The 18,321-nt window shown below is 38.3% G+C and overlaps 1 protein-coding gene across 1 annotated transcript; it reads right to left on the bottom strand.

The window, feature by feature from the left end:
- Positions 1 to 152: 152 nt before the first annotated feature.
- LOC131526601 (maternal DNA replication licensing factor mcm3-like) lies at positions 153 to 2,323 on the bottom strand. Its single transcript, XM_058754950.1, has 5 exons — positions 2,198 to 2,323; positions 1,936 to 2,086; positions 1,722 to 1,831; positions 1,210 to 1,213; positions 153 to 218 (listed from the first exon to the last, which is right to left on the bottom strand). Exons 1-5 carry the CDS (start codon positions 2,320 to 2,322, stop codon positions 153 to 155), a joined length of 456 nt encoding a protein of 151 aa, XP_058610933.1. The 5' UTR covers position 2,323.
- Between the last annotated feature and the right edge of the window lie 15,998 nt (positions 2,324 to 18,321).

The raw sequence follows: 18,321 nt of genomic DNA, 5'->3' as shown, positions 1-18,321 counted from the left end.
GTCAAAAGGGTCACGCTGTTACAACAAAATGAGGGGGGAAAAGAAACATGATGGAAGAAAATTCCATTGCAGGAAAATTCACAGTATTGACACAGGCCAGAATCTATTATCTGATAATAAAGAGAACTCTGTTGTACCGGTCCTGACTGATGTCAGCCTTCTTCCTTTGACTGCTTCTCTGAGATACTGGCCTGCTCTTCTGACTTGGCTGAGCTCAGCTGTCAACACCACCACCACCACCACATATAAGACAATATCATATTTATACACTCAAAAAACAAAGTAAAATTTACTTAATTTTTTCTTTTGCAAGTTTTTTGCACATATTTTAAAGGTGCTGTATGTAGGATTTTGACTCTACTAAAGCATAAAAATACCATAATATGTTTGCAGATATTTAAGAAACATGCTAAGTTAACATACTTGTTTATCTGAAAAACAATTCTACAGTCAGTTATTCTCCTTTGAAAATGTGTGTTCCGGCCCGGAATGTCTGTGTTTGTTATGGTTTGTGAAACCCGCCCACTGCCAGTTTACCCAATTGTATTTCGGCACCCCGGGTTGCCAGTTGGCGGAAAACACAGCTTATTTATTTTCATTAATCGTCATATGAGCTCGTTTCTGTTGGTGTCATTAATCTGGCAACCTGCCTGTGCATCAAGTCTGAGGAGGAGGGGCTGGGTGAAAAAAACCGTCTCCAATATTTTGAATTTGGACTGCAATACCTAGTTCAACCACTCGGTGTCAATCCTACATACAGCATCTTTAATAAGTAAAATTTAAGTATGGAATTAAGTAAAATGTACTTAACTAAGTTATGTAAAATTAGCAAAGGAAATAAGTAAATTTAATGTGGCCAGTTAGAGTTTGATGAGTCATTTCTACTTATTCTAATTATTTTATGTTTACTCTGCAATACTGAAGTACATTTCTTTACTCGAGCAATGTAGCACTGAAAAAAACAACAACAAAAAACACGCTATTAAAGCATGTGATTCACTTACAAACATGTAATCAAGTAGACATCTTGTTGCCCTTTAATGTCTACTCAGTATAGTTATTAGCCAAAAGAGCATGGAGACCTTAATACTTCGTACACAACACACAATGACAGTAACAATCAGTAAAGTAGAAAATGAACTCAAGATGTCACAAAACAGCAAGTTGCTAAACCTAACAACAAAAGCAACCATAAAACAGTGTATATACACAACTGGAACACATGAAAAATTTAACCTTATTAATTATTCATGCCCCAGGGGGCATGATAGGAACAACAGGATCATAACTTTGCGATTTACTTAAAGAATCTTTGCAAACAAACAATTCCAAGTAAAATACATCAAACATTCATTTTTACAAGCTTAAATTGAGTGCTAATATAGAATTTACAGTTTTTTAAACTCTTGATTTCATTCATAATTAAAATCATTTAATGTAAAAATTACATTGTTTTTCCGTAGTATTTAAAGTTACTTATTTAATAATTTTCATCAGTGTAAAGGACTTAATATATTCAATAATATAAAGCACTTAATACATACAAAATATTAAAATTCAACAGACAAAAAACTACTAAATTGGTAAAACTGATTTTAGTACAGTAATGGACCGAACCTGCATTGATTAAACATAGCTTACTGAGAAATCAAAGGGAATGAGTTGACCTACTGTTTTCATCTTCTGTGAAATCGTAAGGGTCGAAGTCCTTTCACACTCACCTTAGGTTCCTTTGACTCTCTGTATCTTGGCTCTGAGAGACGTCCATCTCAGAGTCCTCACTAGACAATCTAATCATGGTCTCCAGAGCTCGAGCGGTCACAGGCATCGTCTGTGGGAATGATAACAGTCAGTCTAAATCAAACCAAGCAATTCAAGAGTAACAATATCATGAAAAGCACCCAAGATTTTACACTTTAAATGGGCTCTACAGACCCTGGCGGAGTCACTGTTGACTTGGTCATGGCTCCGGAGTCTGGAATACTCCTCTGCTATGTAGTCCGATGCCTCCTGTGTCAGGACTGGCTTCACCAGCTTAGCGACGTGGATGTACTTCCTGATGAACTCCATGGTAACAACCTTCTCCCTTTAAAATGCTTTTCAAAAGGGTAATCACAGAAGCCCAATGAATTATGGTAGACTGGCTATGTCTTCTATAAGGAAACAAAGTAGATTTTAAATCAAAGTGAAGAAACACCTTTTCTTCCTGTGGCCATGCAGGATATTATCTTTTTTCTCATAGATCTGTAGCTCCTGCTCGGCTGCTTCTGTGATGTTCGGGTCCTCAGTGGCAAACACATCTACTGTACTCCCCAGTGGCATTGCTGTTGATACAGACATGACAGAATGAGAGCAACAGCTGACTAAAGCTTCTGAAGCTGAAAACTGAATAACATGGAAATGGTCTACATCAGCGGGTCTCAAACTGTGGTCAGAAGCAATCCAAGATGTCCACAGGTTGGTAGATTTAATAAAATATTTCTTATTATAAAATGTACATTTGAAAAAAATTGTTTTGCTTCTTAATAATATTAAATGTGGAAACAGTGATATATATATATATATTTTTTTTTTTTCAGGATACAGGAACAGAAAGCTCAAAAGAATGTTTATTTTTTTTTTTTTTGTAAAAACAATATAAATGGTTTTACTGTCACTTTTGATCAATTCGGTGTATACACTTGTGAATGGTGTGATCCATAGGCTTCAGATCTCACCAGTGAAACATCACAAAAAGAATAATACATTTTCAAAGACCTGTGTTAAGTGTAAAATGAAAGACATAGTGCATATTTTCATTGTATTTCTGACTGTTTTCATATTAAGGTATTCTGATTGGATGTCGTTCAAGAAATTAATATCACATTGAGAATCTCTCTGGACCATGACCCACTGATCTGTATTTTAGGGATTTTTTCATACAACAAAGACACAATGTACCAAGAGTGTATTGGACATTATGCCATTTGAAGCCTTGAGTTTTTTCCCTTAAATTACTTTTCCTGACAATTACTTTGCTCTCGACTGTGACAGTATATTGTTTTACTACGACCCCTTTGAAGACGACTGTTATTAATGTTTTTTGTTGTTGTTGTTGTTTTTTGTTTGTTTTGTTTTTTGTTGCTGTTGTTGCTCGTCTATTTTAGTAATTTTTTTTTTAATGGTACTGTCAAAAAATAATAATTAAGCAGTTTCAACGTCGTCAAGAAATGTCTCGAACAAAAAAATAAATAAATCAGCATAGCTGAAAATTCAATTACATTTTAATATACATTATAATATGAAAGCTCTATAAAATAGTGATAATTCTTCACAATATTATTGTTTTTAACCATATCTTTGATCAAATAAATGCAGCCCTGGTGAGTGTTGTGTTTACACAGTTGTTATTACAAAAAAATGAACACTAGGGGGAAATATAGCAATAGAAAAAGCAGAGAGCAGAAGAGAGAGAAGTGAATATAGGGAAGTGAATTCAGTCTGGATTAAAGTGTTGTTCATCCAAGGAATTTGTGTGCCATCTCAGCTTTTATTGTTTTGCAAAAGTAAGTTACAGTACAACAAATTAGCAATGAGGTGGTTTTACAACTATGTAAAAATATATAAATTTCTACTTTTCTAATCTCTCTCTTTTAAAGGTGCAGTGTGTAATATTTAGGAGGATCTATTGACAGAAATGCAATATAATATACATAACTACACTGTAAAAAAAATAAAAATAAAAGTTGAACCAACTTAAAATTTTAAGGCAACCAGCTTCAGCAGACTTTTGTCAGACTTCGTCTCAGCGTCTTGTGTTTCCCCTCCTCTCGTGGCCTTATTTGGAGTTCCTGTTCCTGTCCTTGTTTGTCATGTTCATTAGTTAATTAGTCCCCAGCCCTGTGTTGTTAATTATCTAGTCTCCCCAGCCTTCTTAAGCCCTGTGTTTCCTTGTCTCAGTGTTCGGTCTTGAATTGTCATTGTATGTCAGTGTTATGTCAGTAATTGTCAATAAAGTAATTTGTTCCGAAGTCCCACGTCTCCTCGTTTCCCTGAGGGTGTTATGACAGAAGACCGAACCAAAACAAAGGATGGAAGTCGTCGCCCGCACCAGCCTGCCGCCGCTAACTCCAGGCAGCCGCCGTCTGTGGCTGGTCCTGGCCCGCTGGGCAAACTTCAGAGCCCTCCTGCGTCTCCGCTGGTCCCGTCCAGCCCTCCTGCGTCTCCGGTGGTCCCGTCCAGCCCCCAAGAGCCTGCGCTTCCACAGCGCCCCCAAGAGTCCGCACTTCCAGAGCGCCCCCAGTGCCTGCGCCACGAAGGCGCCTCCCTATCTCCGTGCTTCCAGAGCGCCCCCAAGAGTCTGCGCTTCCACAGCGCCCCCAAGAGTCCGCACTTCCAGAGCGCCCCCAGTGCCTGCGCCACGGCGCCTCCCTATCTCCGTGCTTCCAGGCGCCCCAAGAGTCTGCGCTTCCACAGCGCCCCAAGAGTCCGCACTTCCAGGCGCCCCAGTGCCTGCGCCACGGCGCCTCCCTATCTCCGTGCTTCCAGAGCGCCCCAAGAGTCCCGCTGGTCCTGTCCAGCTCCACGCTGCCAGAGCACCCCCAAGAGCCAGCGCTGCCAGAGTGCCCCCAAGATTCCACGCCTCCAGAGCGCCCCCAAGAGCCAGCGCTGCCAGAGTGCCCCCAAGATTCCACGCCTCCAGAGCGCCCCCAAGAGCCCGCTCCGCCTGAACGCCAGCCCAAAACTACCTCTAATTTCCCCAATAAATTTTTTTTGGGGGTAGTAGGGCTCCTGCCATAGAGGCCGAGGCGGGGGCTGGGGCCGAGGTCTTGGAGGCAGACCCGCCATGGCCCCCCAAGTTCCCGGATCCGCTCTGGAGGCCTCAGGGGGCAGAGTATGGGGACGGATGGCCACCCCCCCTCCCCGTTGGATGTTGTATGGCGCGGGACATGCCTTTCGGGAGGGGGGAGTAGTGTCAGACTTCGTCTCAGCGTCTTGTGTTTCCCCTCCTCTCGTGGCCTTATTTGGAGTTCCTGTTCCTGTCCTTGTTTGCCATGTTCATTAGTTAATTAGTCCCCAGCCCTGTGTTGTTAATTATCTAGTCTCCCCAGCCTTCTTAAACCCTGTGTTTCCTTGTCTCAGTGTTCGGTCTTGAATCGTCATTGTATGTCAGTGTTATGTCAGTAATTGTCAATAAAGTAATTTGTTCTGAAGTTCCACGTCTCCTCGTTTCCCTGGCTCCATAGTGTTGTGACAACTTTTGAGTTTGCTCAACTTATGTTTGTGGGAGATTCTCAAATTTTTGTTGTTAAACTTAAAACGACAAAAAATAAATAAATAAAAATCTGCTGAAGCTGGTTGCCTTAAAATTTTAAGCTCAACTTTTTGTTTTACAGTGTATGCTTTCAGAGTTGTATAAAGTCCTTACATAATGAACCGTTATGTTTTTATTAACTTAGAATGAGCAATTTATATCTACATACACCGCAGGTCCCCTAACATGGAAGTCGCCACCATGTTTATACAGTAAGCCATTTGTGCCCAAATTTTTCTGAATGGTTTCATGCATATAGTCGTGTTAATAGTGTCCTATGTGAACATGTTCTGCATTTATTTTCCCCATGTTTTTTTTTTTTTCTTGAAAATCATATTTGAAATACGTTGTATGCACCCCTTCAAAGTCAAATTTGAATAGGAGGAGAACATTTGGCTTCTAACTCAAAATAACTGCTTTCAACAGATCAATCTTTATTCATGAACAAATTTATTATGTATAAAAGTCGAAGAACATTCAATGCAAACCCAAAAAAGCTGCATCTAGCTTATAATCTCTTGAATTTGAATACACAACAAATCCATTTGTCTTAAAGTGGTGGAACATAGTGCAGAACAAATTGCAGCCATTAAGTCGCCCCAACAGGGCATTGTGTATCAAAAATTTAAATGAAAATAAATATATAAAAATACATAAATATGTACAGTTCCCTCCAATAATATTGGCACCCTTGGTAAATATAAGCAAAGGCGGCTGTGAAAATAAATCTGCATTGTTTATTCTTTTGATCTTTCATTCATAGAATGTAATAGGTACAAAAGTCTATCTTTTGAAAAGATACCGCCCGCCCCAGTGACAGCTTTTGTACCTTTATTTCTGAGAGTGCAAGTTAACAGCTCTGAGTTTTCTCCTATAATGCCTGAAGAGTTTGGAGAACACCTGAGAAGAGATCAGAGACCATTCCTTCATCCAGAATCACTCCCTTTAGATTCCCAGTTCCATGTTGGTGCTGCTTCTCTTCAGTTCACCACTCATTTTCTACAGGGTTCAGGTCAGAGGACTGGGACGGCCATAGCAGAAGCTTGGTTTTGTGCTCAGTGACACATTTTTGTGTTGATTTTGATGTTTGTTTTGTATTATTGTCCTGATGGAAGATCCAACCACGGCCCATTATAAGATTTCTAACAGAGGCAGTCAGGTTTAGATTTTTTTTTTAACAGTTGGCATTTATAATCCTGTGGAACAGGAAGTCGTGGCTGTACAATTTCATGCTCCTAGTCACCCGGGTGTGCTAAAAGCTTTAGTTTCTCTAAAGGGAGGGGACTGAGCCGTTGGTTGCAATTCGCAACCTCAACCGCTAGATGCCGCTAAAATCTACACACTGCACCTTTAAATCTCTCCCTCCTGCATTTTGAGTGACACGCATATACAGACCACTTCACCTGAGCCAATCAGCGTCCAGAAACCATGACCACATGATCTCCCCCGCCCTCACAGAGACTGCAGTTGAGTGCAGCGGCATGCGGAGACGGACGCTTAAAGGGGACCTAACACACACAGTTTCACCCAATCTCATGTTAATCTTGAGTACCTATAGAGTAGTACTGCATCCTTCATACACTATCTCAAAAAAGTCTTTAGTTTTATCATAATTATAAAAGAAAAATATAGAGCTTTACGAGTCTCTCCGGAAAAAGCCGAGCTCCTGGAGGCGTGCCATGTGGGTGGAGCTAAAGAGTGACGAGCACTTGCGCCGATTGCCAACAAAACAGACATTTGATGTCGTTTCACTTACCGCCTGCAGGTCTGAATCATGACCAGGATCTTTTATAGCTGGGACTGCTCCATCTTTCAGTATTAAAGGGGTAGTTGATTGCAATTTCACTTTTTTAATGTTAGTTAGTGTGTAATGTTGCTGTTTGAGCATAAACAATATCTGCAAATTTGCAGCACTGAAAGTTCAATGCAAACAGAGATATCGTCTTTTAAAATTCTGGAAGTTTAATATGGAAGTTTTTTCCTAACAAAATTAAAATGAAAATTCAAATGCCTGAAAAGATCAAATAATAAATCAAACTCTCAAAACAACTACTCAAATGATAAATCAAATGCTCAAACTATCAAATGATAAATCAAACGATCAAAATGGCTTCTCAAATGAGAAATCAAATGCTCAAATGTATTTGATATTTAATTTTCATGATCAACTCAGTATAAACCTGTCATAATTAAATGATAAATAAAATGTTCAAACTATAAATCAAATGCTCAAACCAACATCGCAAACGGCAAATCAAATGCTCAGATTGTTTGCTCAAACGGAAACCGAAAACGGCCATTGATAAATTAAGCCTATAAAACCTAAACGAAAACTCAAAACTTTACAAAACTTGGGGAAAACGTGTCAGATGACTCTGAACAGCCATGCAACGTTTCATGGAGATCTGACCTTAGTTGGCGCTATAACAGTTAAAAAGGCCTCAAAAACACAATATTTCTGTATAAAATGACCTCAAATTGTAGAACATGTTCATACATTAACACTAGATCTTCATAACATATGATAGAGCTCCTCATTGTGAACAACTTTGCCTCTAGGACTAATGTTGTCAATCAAATCGTTCATTAGTTATTCTCAATGATGTTGAAAACCTACTTTTGCGAACTAGTCCCTGGTTTCTCGCTCGATCTCGATCAAACCACTATAGTAATGTTCTCTGGACTCTCTAGATCAATAATTATAAAAAAATGTTGAATGTTGTCATTTGGTAAGCTGTAACAGGGTCATTAATAAAAGGGTGTAGCCAAATATACCCAGAAAACACTGTTGTATGAGAAATTGCTATTTATAACCACTAGATGGCAGCGGAAGACCACTAATGGGCTTATTAAACTCTCAAACAGAACTGTTCATAGCTTTTCTCATGGAGATATTATAAAATCACTGTTATAACATTTAAAATCACATTTAATTCAAGTTTACCATTTTGTCAGTTTTTACAATTTTGCCATATTATGATCACAGAGAAATATAGACTCTTAAAAAAAGAAGACTTGCAAAAACTATTGTCAACTATAATTTATTTCAAATATCTATATCTGCAACAAAATGTGTGTGCATGTATGTCTTTGTATGTGTGTGTCTGTTTCTGTAAGCATGCTTATTGAGGCTTAATATAACAGTTTAACCTTTTCATGTTTGTGAGTATGTGTTATTTGGCAAAAAATAAAGGGTGGCGGTTGCAAACCTGAACGAGTTACTGAGGCAACTGCAGGTACAAAGAGTCAGGAGAAAGCAAGTTACTCAACAGTGGATGAGGTACCCAGTTCTGCTTTAAAGCTCCGCCCACGCTAGTTGATTGGCACTCGTCATTTGCATTTGATTTATCAATGGCCGTTTTCGGTTTCCGTTTGAGCAAACAATCTGAGCATTTGATTTGCCGTTTGCGATGTTGGTTTGAGCATTTGATTTATAGTTTGAACATTTTATTTATCATTTAATTATGACAGGTTTATACTGAGTTGATCATGAAAATTAAATATCAAATACATTTGAGCATTTGATTTATCATTTGAGAAGCCATTTTGATAGATTTATCATTTGATAGTTTGAGCATTTGATTTATCATTTGAGTAGTTGTTTTGAGAGTTTGATTTATTATTTGATCTTTTCAGGCATTTGAATTTTCATTTGAATTTTGTTAGGAAAAAACTTCCATAGTTTAATGCCTACAAAAACGGCTCGTATAAGGACTACAATGAACTACTTCCCGGGTCTGTTACATCACGGACCCAGATAAACCCCGCCCTCGGGTAAGAAGGGGGCGAGGCCATGCTGTGCTGCTTTAGAGAAGAGGAAGAGAAAACTAGGGGTGCACGTAAAAATCTATTCATATATGAATCGCGATTCTGTCTTCTAACGATTCTAATGGATTCACAAGTTTCAAAATTAATGTTCTAAAGCAGCGGTTTCTAATACTGTTCACCTTTTTTTGAAACTTTGTCCATGCTTAGCATGAGAATCCAACTCTTTAACAGTGTAAACAATTATCACAGAATAAAATATAAATGTAAGCAGTGCTTCATGTGCTACTTTTCAGCAGCGGCGATGACAGCGCGCGATGGTGCACGATGGTTGCACGCGCACTCGCGCAGGCAGCGCGCCCAGTGTAGTCGGCTTCATTAACAAATTACTCTGAACCGGTTCTTTTTGAGTCGAAAACACAAAGCGCAGCCCATAACGAATTGTTCTTACATTTGTTCGTGAATCAGATACTGATTCTCGGTTTATTCAGAAGTCCTCCGAGAAATCTAATCCCGTCCAGATATGTCTGAGATTCATCCGATCACGAAAACTAATAGCAGAGTTAGGTAAGAATCTCGTATTGCAGTTTTCTCGATTGTTAACATAATAACTGATTTTAGTTGGTCCATTTTCCCAAACCATAGACACGTTTCTCCAAAAGTTTAACAATGAGTAAATTAAACATTAGGCAGCAAAACTGATGACATCAATCAGAATCTGCATCCTAACAACGGAGAGAGGATCGCATTCAGTATAATTACAGTACAGTACCAGTACATTAGATGATGGGAATTTCCATATTCTATGTACAGTAAACTGTAGCACATGTTGTAGCTACACCTTCAAACGTGTGACTGTCAAATTTTATTTGTAATCATTTTTTTATGTGTAACTACTGCATGTTTGCAGAACTGAGAAATGACTGCCTAGAGATATAGTCTTGTGTCAGGAGACCAGGAAACCATTGTATACTTTAATGAAATTAGACCAAATGTGCAGAGGATGCTGAATTTACTTATTTTTATTTTTTACTGTACTGTAGGCCTATGTGGTGCATACCAAGTTCGTATACAATTCTTTGGTATTTTAACTTTTCTAGTGTTTTTCATCTACTGAAAGATTACTTTACAGTAGTAAAATGAAAATTATCTGTTCCCCCAAGTTCATTGCTGAATTATTATTATTATCTGTAATTTCATTTATGTTAATTTAACAGACATTGAGCTGCAAAAATAATTCCTGAATCCTAAGAGTTTTTTAAGTGTTATTTATATCATGAGTGTTCACTGGGCAGGAAAGTCATCTGTGTATTTGAATTGTAAATATTTAAGAATATATGGAAGCAGAATAATGACAATAGTTTTTGAAACAAAGCACGCTGAATTCCACAAATAAAAAATAAAAAAATAAAATAAAAAAAGATGCATTGCAATTAACAGTGCTTGCATTTTAATGCCTTGTATTTCCAGGGCTTGCATTTTTAGGTCCTGAAATTTAAAATAGTTGTTTATTTAAGCTGTGAATATTTCAATTCAAAATATTTTGCACACATTTTCATAATTAAAAATTCAATAATTCATATTCACCTTCCAGAATTCACTTCCAAAATATTCAATCTGTTTAAAAATACGATGTATAATATTCGACAGGCAAATTTCGGTCACTTTATTTCACTTTCCAGATTCGCTGCCACAAATTCAGTGGTTAAAATTCGGCAGAAAATTCAGGGTTGCACATCCGGGAACCGCAGGAATAGCAGTAGAGCACCGATGCATGATCTCCACCTGCTGTCAGCCGCTCACCAGCAGGTGGCGCAAGCGGCTGTTGATGAAGCAGGCCATATGTGGATCAAGTCATTCATTTAAAAAAACTGATTTGCAGAAATGGAGCAAGCGCTAAGTGGAAGTTTTGATTATGGGGGCCAGTATAAACATGTGGAAATGCTGATTGTGTGTATGTTTAATTCAACATCTTCGCTGTTTCCCGTAGCCTACATGTAAGCAGCTTTCTCTACCACAAAGGAGATTATAATGCTCTTTTACCCAACGCTGAAGTACAGAACTAACATTACATCTGAGGACGACATACATTGCTTTCGGTTGTTTAGTTTCTGTAACTCTGTATCATGGCTGTGCTGTAATACTGGGGTTCCCCTCATATGTCACACTCCAGGATTCCCCAACGATGCTTAAGGTGCCTCAGTGAACTAATACAGCGATATAAGACCTCAGATCTCAGAATACACTTTACTGAAGATTATGCGAACTATATACAGGCATGCAAATGAGGTCAGAAGAAAGCAACGCGCTGCATTTTCGTTGCTTTCCCTTACCACTGATCTATAGAGTCGACAGTCCTACAAAGATATCAATACCACGATTAGTTTTAACAGCAAGCAAGTAACATTTTGGTGAATTATTGTATTTTTTTTTTCTTAATGTTTGTGTAGTGTACATACTTAGGGAAATTATTGTCTAAGGCGAGTTATTGGCAATATATATTTAGTCAGTTTGAGTAAATTATTCATTTACTGTAAACATTAATTTGAATAAATTATTGGAATTTAATAATTAAATTTGTACTGTGAGGTAAATTTGCAGACGGTCCCTAAAGCAGCCTAGGCGAATATCAAACCTAAAGATCTCTGTGTGAGATATGTGATTGTTGTCATATTTCTATAAAAATCTAAAATACATGTTTATATTAAAGTAGAAATGGATGATATATGCCTTTCGTATTAAATAGCAAGCACTTTGAGTGTCTTGTTCATCATATTTATATTTATATAAACTGAAATTATCACATTTTAATTAGCACATGAGTGAGAATAACGCGATATCCGCCTTTGATCTCGTTGATACTTTGTTGGTACTTTGATAGGCTACTCTTTTTATGCCCCAATTTTTTTTTTATGTGAAAGGATTAATGCCTTATATTATAAACAGTGACATTTAAGACTTGCATTTAATTCACCCCAAAATGGTCCATTTGCACATTTTCACTTAACTTCTGCTACTTCACGGAGTAAGGATAATTATGAAATTAATATTAGCCACAACAGAGGTGCAAATTTTGCAATACATAATTCAAATTTTAAAAATTAAATAGACCGCAGCAATTAACATTTGTCAGAACCTCTAGTAAATCTAGTAAATTACAAGCTATTTGTTTAGTTGTCTGTTGAGAATCATAGAAGAATATGATCTATATTTGGAAAAAGAAAAAGAAAAAGAGATGTTTGCCGTTTATGTCAAAAGATCATTTTATGTATCTGTTTGGATGGATGGATAGCCTTTTTAAACGAAACACTGAAACTCCTTGAGTATGTTGCTCGTCAATAAAAGAGCTGCATGGCATCTTACATGACATGATAACTAAAGAACTTGCATGTTAGTGTGCTGATTAAATAGAAGACTACCGTGTACCTTTTAATAAATAGATAAAACTGTCCAGATTGCTATACACTGCTAGTACACATGTATTTATACCTGATCAGTTTGTTGGTATAAATTAATAGGTTGATTCAGTGCAGATGTAAATTTTAAGTTTATTTTCTTCAGAATAAAGGTGTGTCAAAGTAAAATGGAAATAAAAACACAAATATAATTTAGTACAATCATTTTAAATAGCCTAATGTGTAAACATACATAAAGCATGGTTCAGCCCAAAGAACCCTTTTGTGCCAAAAAGGGCTCTTTCTCTTTATATAGAAACTTTTTGGCATAAAGGGTTCTTTGGAGTTGAGTAAAGAACCCTAGGGTTCTATATAGAACCCCAAAGAACCTTTTTTTCTAAGAGTAGGCTGCTTTAGGGACCATCTGCAAATTTACCTCACAGTACAAATTGAATTATTAAATTCCAATAATTTATTCAAATTAATGTTTACAGTAAATGAATAATTTACTCAAACTGACTAAATATATATTGCCAATAACTCGCCTTAGACAATAATTTCCCTAAGTATGTACACTACACAAATATTAAGAAAAAAAACAAAAAACAATAATTCACCAAAATGTTATAGTGACCAGACTGACTTACTACAGTTGAAATGTCGCTAACATCTTCCTCACTGTACATACAGTATATAATTATTCTTAAGAAATTACTATAATTCACAAAGTTTTTTTTTTTTTTTTTTAAATAAATGAAAACACAAACATTCATTTTCTGGTTGTCATACACTCATTAAGTTACAATTTTCATATGCTCAAGCAGAACGTTAATGTTATCTTGTGCTTTAGCAAGGTATCTCTGGCTAAAACTAGCTAAAGTAAACCCTCCTTCGAGTTACCCACCGTATTTATTTTTAAATATTTTATAAATCCCTCCATTGAATATTTAATTCCCATTTGGTGGCCTTTGTGTCCAAAATTGTGCAAAAACATCGTGGGACATGGTTTTCACACTGTAAGCTGGCATTGTAAGAAGTGAGCAAACGTTTGTTTGTCTGAGGGAGCAACAGTAACTTAGGGGGACGGGGCTTACCGATAGGTCAATTGTGAATTGTACATACAGTAAGGGAGATACTGGCAAAATTTCACAACTTACTACAACCTGTGGAACATGAAAAACATTTTTGGTGAATTACTGTAGTTTTTAAAAATATATATTTGTGTACTGTACATACCGTAAGGGAGATATTGGCAAAATCTAACCTGTAGTAAGTCAGTTTTGTATCTAGCAACGTACTACAACGGTTGGAACATGACACAAACCCGGATCTTTTATAATTGTGTACTGTATTGTCAAAATCTAATCTGTAGTAAATCCTAAGCAATACAAGCTTTACAATTTGACACTGTGTTATTTTAAATGTTAAAAGTAATTTTAATTTAAATACATTGGACGTTTTAACCCAGTCGGTGGAATTGTCAGACGGCCCCTTGGGTGCGATAGCACGTCAATGCTTTCTCCGGTTTACATTTGCTACACAAATACACCTAGGCGGTTTTGAACTCATTTTTTATGTCGATATAAAGTGCTTGCTTACTGTTAAAACTAATCGTGGTGTTGATATCTTTGTAGGACTGTCGACTCTATAGATCAGTGGTAAGGGAAAGCAACGAAAATGCAGCGCGTTGCTTTCTTCTGACCTCATTTGCATGCCTGTATATAGTTCGCATAATCTTCAGTAAAGTGTATTCTGAGATCTGAGGTCTTATATCACTGTATTAGTTCACTGAGGCACCTTAAGCATCGTTGGGGAATCCTGGAGTGTGACATATGAGGGGAACCCCAGTATTACAGAACAGCCTCACAAGCCATGATACAGAGTTACAGAAACTAAACAACCGAAAGCAATGTATGTCGTCCTCAGATGTAATGTTAGTTCTGTACTTCAGCGTTGGGTAAAAGAGCATTATAATCTCCTTTGTGGTAGAGAAAGCTGCTTACATGTAGGCTACGGGAAACAGCGAAGATGTTGAATTAAACATACACACAATCAGCATTTCCACATGTTTATACTGGCCCCCATAATCAAAACTTCCACTTAGCGCTTGCTCCATTTCTGCAAATCAGTTTTTTTAAATGAATGACTTGATCCACATATGGCCTGCTTCATCAACAGCCGCTTGCGCCACCTGCTGGTGAGCGGCTGACAGCAGGTGGAGATCATGCATCGGTGCTCTACTGCTATTCCTGCGGTTCCCGGATGTGCAACGCTGAATTTTTTGCCGAATTTTAACCACTGAATTTGTGGCAGCGAATTTGGAAAGTGAAATAATGTGACCGAAATTTGCCTGTCGAATATTATAAATAGGGCTGTGACGGTCGCCGTGACAACCGCATTACCGCGATTTCTTATTTATATTTATAATATTATTATTTCTTTATATATATAACGGGAAGAATGATGTAACAACCTTCTACGCGCATGCACTCTCGTTACTCAGACAAAGTGGCGCTGTACAAGCAGCGTGACTCTAACAAGGTGTCAAGTCACAGCTGTGCGCTGCTTATAAGATAGAAATTACAGCCTGCATTGTATTGCTACCTATCTTTTGCAAATAATGTTCATGTTTAATTAATCAAGCATTCTGCGTTAGTTCAGGCAGGCCTAGTAGTCAAGCTCCGCTATTAGCTGAGGGGAGGATCAAACCCGGCCCCTATCAGCTGATCTGACTCCTAAGCTCTCAATTGGCAAATCTCAAACAGGGCGCCTTACTTAAACGCTGCTTCTGTCTGCTTGTTTTGCTGCTTCCTCCGTACACTGCCTGCAACCCACCTCCTCCCCATCTCTTCCTTTAACTTGTGTGTAACTTAAAACAATGTAATTCTGTTTTCATTGTTGCTTGCTCTGTTCTGGGGGGTTTTGTGCTACTCTCCCATTCTTAAAATAGGAGGGTTGCCCCTGAAGCGGCTGCTGTTTCCCTGTCTTGGCTTTCATGGAGCTCATGAAAAGGACAAGGAACTTGGAACAGAGCCATACCGCCAAATGTAACTAGTAATATGCCAATAAAAAAGTTGACTTAAAGGATGGTCTATGGTATTTCTTTTGACTTAAGAGGTCCTGACTGAACTAAGCTTAATGTATTGTGTTGTGTTATTGCCAGTTTGATATAATTTATTTTTACTATTATCATGTATATTCTGTACATAACCACAACTACATAACATCACAGCCTCGACCACACAGTCTGTTGAGTGGTGACAATAAATGGGTTATTCTCATAAGACGAGCGCATCTTCACTTTGTCTCTAATCGGACAGTCTTTGGTGGGTCAGTACCCTGAACCGGCAAATAGTTCTATATTATGCAACAATGGCTGCACTGTTAAAAATGTCCCTGTATTTTTACAGTAAGTTACTGGCAGCATGGTTGCCAGCGAGTTACCGTATTTTGGTTTACAGCAATGTACTGTAATGCAACTTAACAATAGTATGTGTTTTTCTACATACTTTTGTATTTTTACATATAATTTTGTTTCTACTGTATATTGTGTAATATATACAGTATCTCACAGAAGTGAGTACACCCCTCGCATTTTTGTAAATATTTTATTATATCTTTTCATGTGACAACACTGAAGAAATGACACTTTTCTACAATGTAAAGTAGTGAGTGTACAGCTTGTATAACAGTGTAAATTTGCTGTCCCCTCAAAATAACTCAACACACAGCCATTAATGTCTAAACCGCTGGCCACAAAAGTGAGTACACCCCTAAGTGAAAATGTCCAAATTGGGCCCAATTAGCCATTTTCTCTCCCCGGTGTCATGAGAGTCGTTAGTGTTACAAGGTCTCAGGTGTGAATGGGGAGCAGGTGTGTTAAATTTGGTGTTATCGCTCTCACTCTCTCATACTGGTCACTGGAAGTTCAAAATGGCACCTCATGGCAAAGAACTCTCTGAGGATCTGAAAAAAAGAATTGTTGCTCTACATAAAGATAGCGTAGGCAATAAGAAGATTGCCAAGACATCTGAAACTGAGCTGCAGCACGGTGGCCAAGACCATACAGCGGTTTAACATGACAGGTTCCTCTCAGAACAGACCGCGCCATGGTCGACCAAAGAAGATGAGTGCACGTGCTCAGCGCCATATCTAGAGGCTGTGTTTGGGAAATAGATGTATGAGTGCTGCTAGCATTGCTGCAGAGATTGAAGGGGTGGGGGGTCAGCCTGTCAGTGCTCAGACCATACGCCGCACACTGCATCAAATTGGTTTGCATGGCTGTTGTCCCAGAAGGAAGCCTCTTCTAAAGATGATGCACAAGAAAGCCCGCAAACAGTTTTCTGAAGAAAAGCAGACTAAGGACATGGGTTACTGGAACCATGTCCTGTGGTCTGGTGAGACCAAGATAAACTTATTTGGTTCAGATGGTTTCAAGCTAGTGTGGTGGCAACCAGGTGAGGAGTACAAAGACAGGTGTGTCTTGCCTACAGTCAAGCATGGGAGTGTCATGATCTGGGGCTGCATGAGTGCTGCCGGCACTGGGGAGCTACAGTTCATTGAGGGAAGCATGAATGCCAACATGAACTGTAACATACTGAAGCAGAGCACGATCCCCTCCCTTCGGAGACTGGTCCGCAGGGGAGTATTCCAACATGATAACGACCCCAAACACACCTCCAAGACGACCACTGCCTTGCTAAAGAAACTGAGGGTAAAGGTGATGGACTGGCCAAGCATGTCTCCAGACCTAAACCCTATTGAGCATCTGTGGGGCATCCTCAAACGGAAGGTGGAGGAGCGCAAGGTCTCTAACATCCACCAGCTCCGTGATGTCGTCATGGAGGAGTGGAAGAGGACTCCAGTGACAACCGGTGAAGCTCTGGTGAACTCCATGCCCAAGAAGGTTAAGGCAGTGCTGGAAAATAATGGTGGCCACACAAAATATTGACACTTTGGGCCCAATTTGGACATTTTCACTTAGGGGTGTACTCACTTTTGTGGCCAGTGGTTTAGACATGAATGGCTGTGTGTTGAGTTATTTTGAGGGGACAGCAAATTTACACTTTTATACAAGCTGTACACTCACTACTTTACACTGTAGCAAAGTATCATTTCTTCAGTGTTGTCACATGAAAAGATATAATAAAATATTTACAAAAATGTGAGGGTGTACTCACTTCTGTGAGATACTGTGTGTGTGTGTGTGTGTGTGTGTGGTTGGAATAGTACATACATATAGTTAGTAAAATTGTGATACTACTATACTTATATTATACTTATATTGTAATAACATTACAAATCAAAAGGCAATCCAAACATATTTACAAAAGTATTTTTATTAAAACGTTTTAAAATATTTTAGTACTGTGTTTAGTACTGTGTTTGTGTCTCACAACCATTGCCCCCCAAATGTAGGGCACGTGGGTGGTGGCAAACAGGCCACTGACCCTCTCTGTGAAGTCCTCCGTTTAAACATCATTTTGCACTGAATGAAGTTGTTGACTTGCAGGGTTGATGACCATCACTCCATAACATCAAGTTATGTTCCTGTTTGAAGCAAGTTCACTGTATTTCTTTATATATAACGGGAAGAATGTTGTAACAACCTTCTACGCGCATGCGCTCTCGTTACTTAGACAAAGTGGCGCTGTACAAGCAGTGTGACTCTAATAAGGTGTCAAGTCACAGCTGTGCGCTGCTTATGAGATAGAAATTACAGCCTGCCTTGTATTGCTACCTATCTTTTGCTAATAATGTTCATGTTTAATTACTAAGCTTAATGTATTGTGTTGTGTTATTGCCAGTTTGATATAATTTATTTTTACTATTATCATGTATATTCTGTACATAACCACAACTACATAA

The sequence above is a fragment of the Onychostoma macrolepis genome, chromosome 20, assembly GCF_012432095.1.
Source record: "Onychostoma macrolepis isolate SWU-2019 chromosome 20, ASM1243209v1, whole genome shotgun sequence".
NCBI classification, from domain to species: domain Eukaryota; kingdom Metazoa; phylum Chordata; class Actinopteri; order Cypriniformes; family Cyprinidae; genus Onychostoma; species Onychostoma macrolepis.
This window is presented reverse-complemented; position numbering and strand designations above follow the sequence as displayed.

Bases quoted from the DNA above. Each gene is read 5' to 3' on its own strand.
- LOC131526601 (XM_058754950.1), bottom strand. From the start codon at position 2,322: ATGCCACTGGGGAGTACAGTAGATGTGTTTGCCACTGAGGACCCGAAC. The intron at 2,087-2,197 runs GTGTTTCTTCAC...AGCATTTTAAAG, and splicing joins CATGGCCACAGGAAGAAAAG to GGAGAAGGTTGTTACCATGG. The intron at 1,832-1,935 runs GTCTGTAGAGCC...TCATTCCCACAG, and splicing joins TCAACAGTGACTCCGCCAGG to ACGATGCCTGTGACCGCTCG.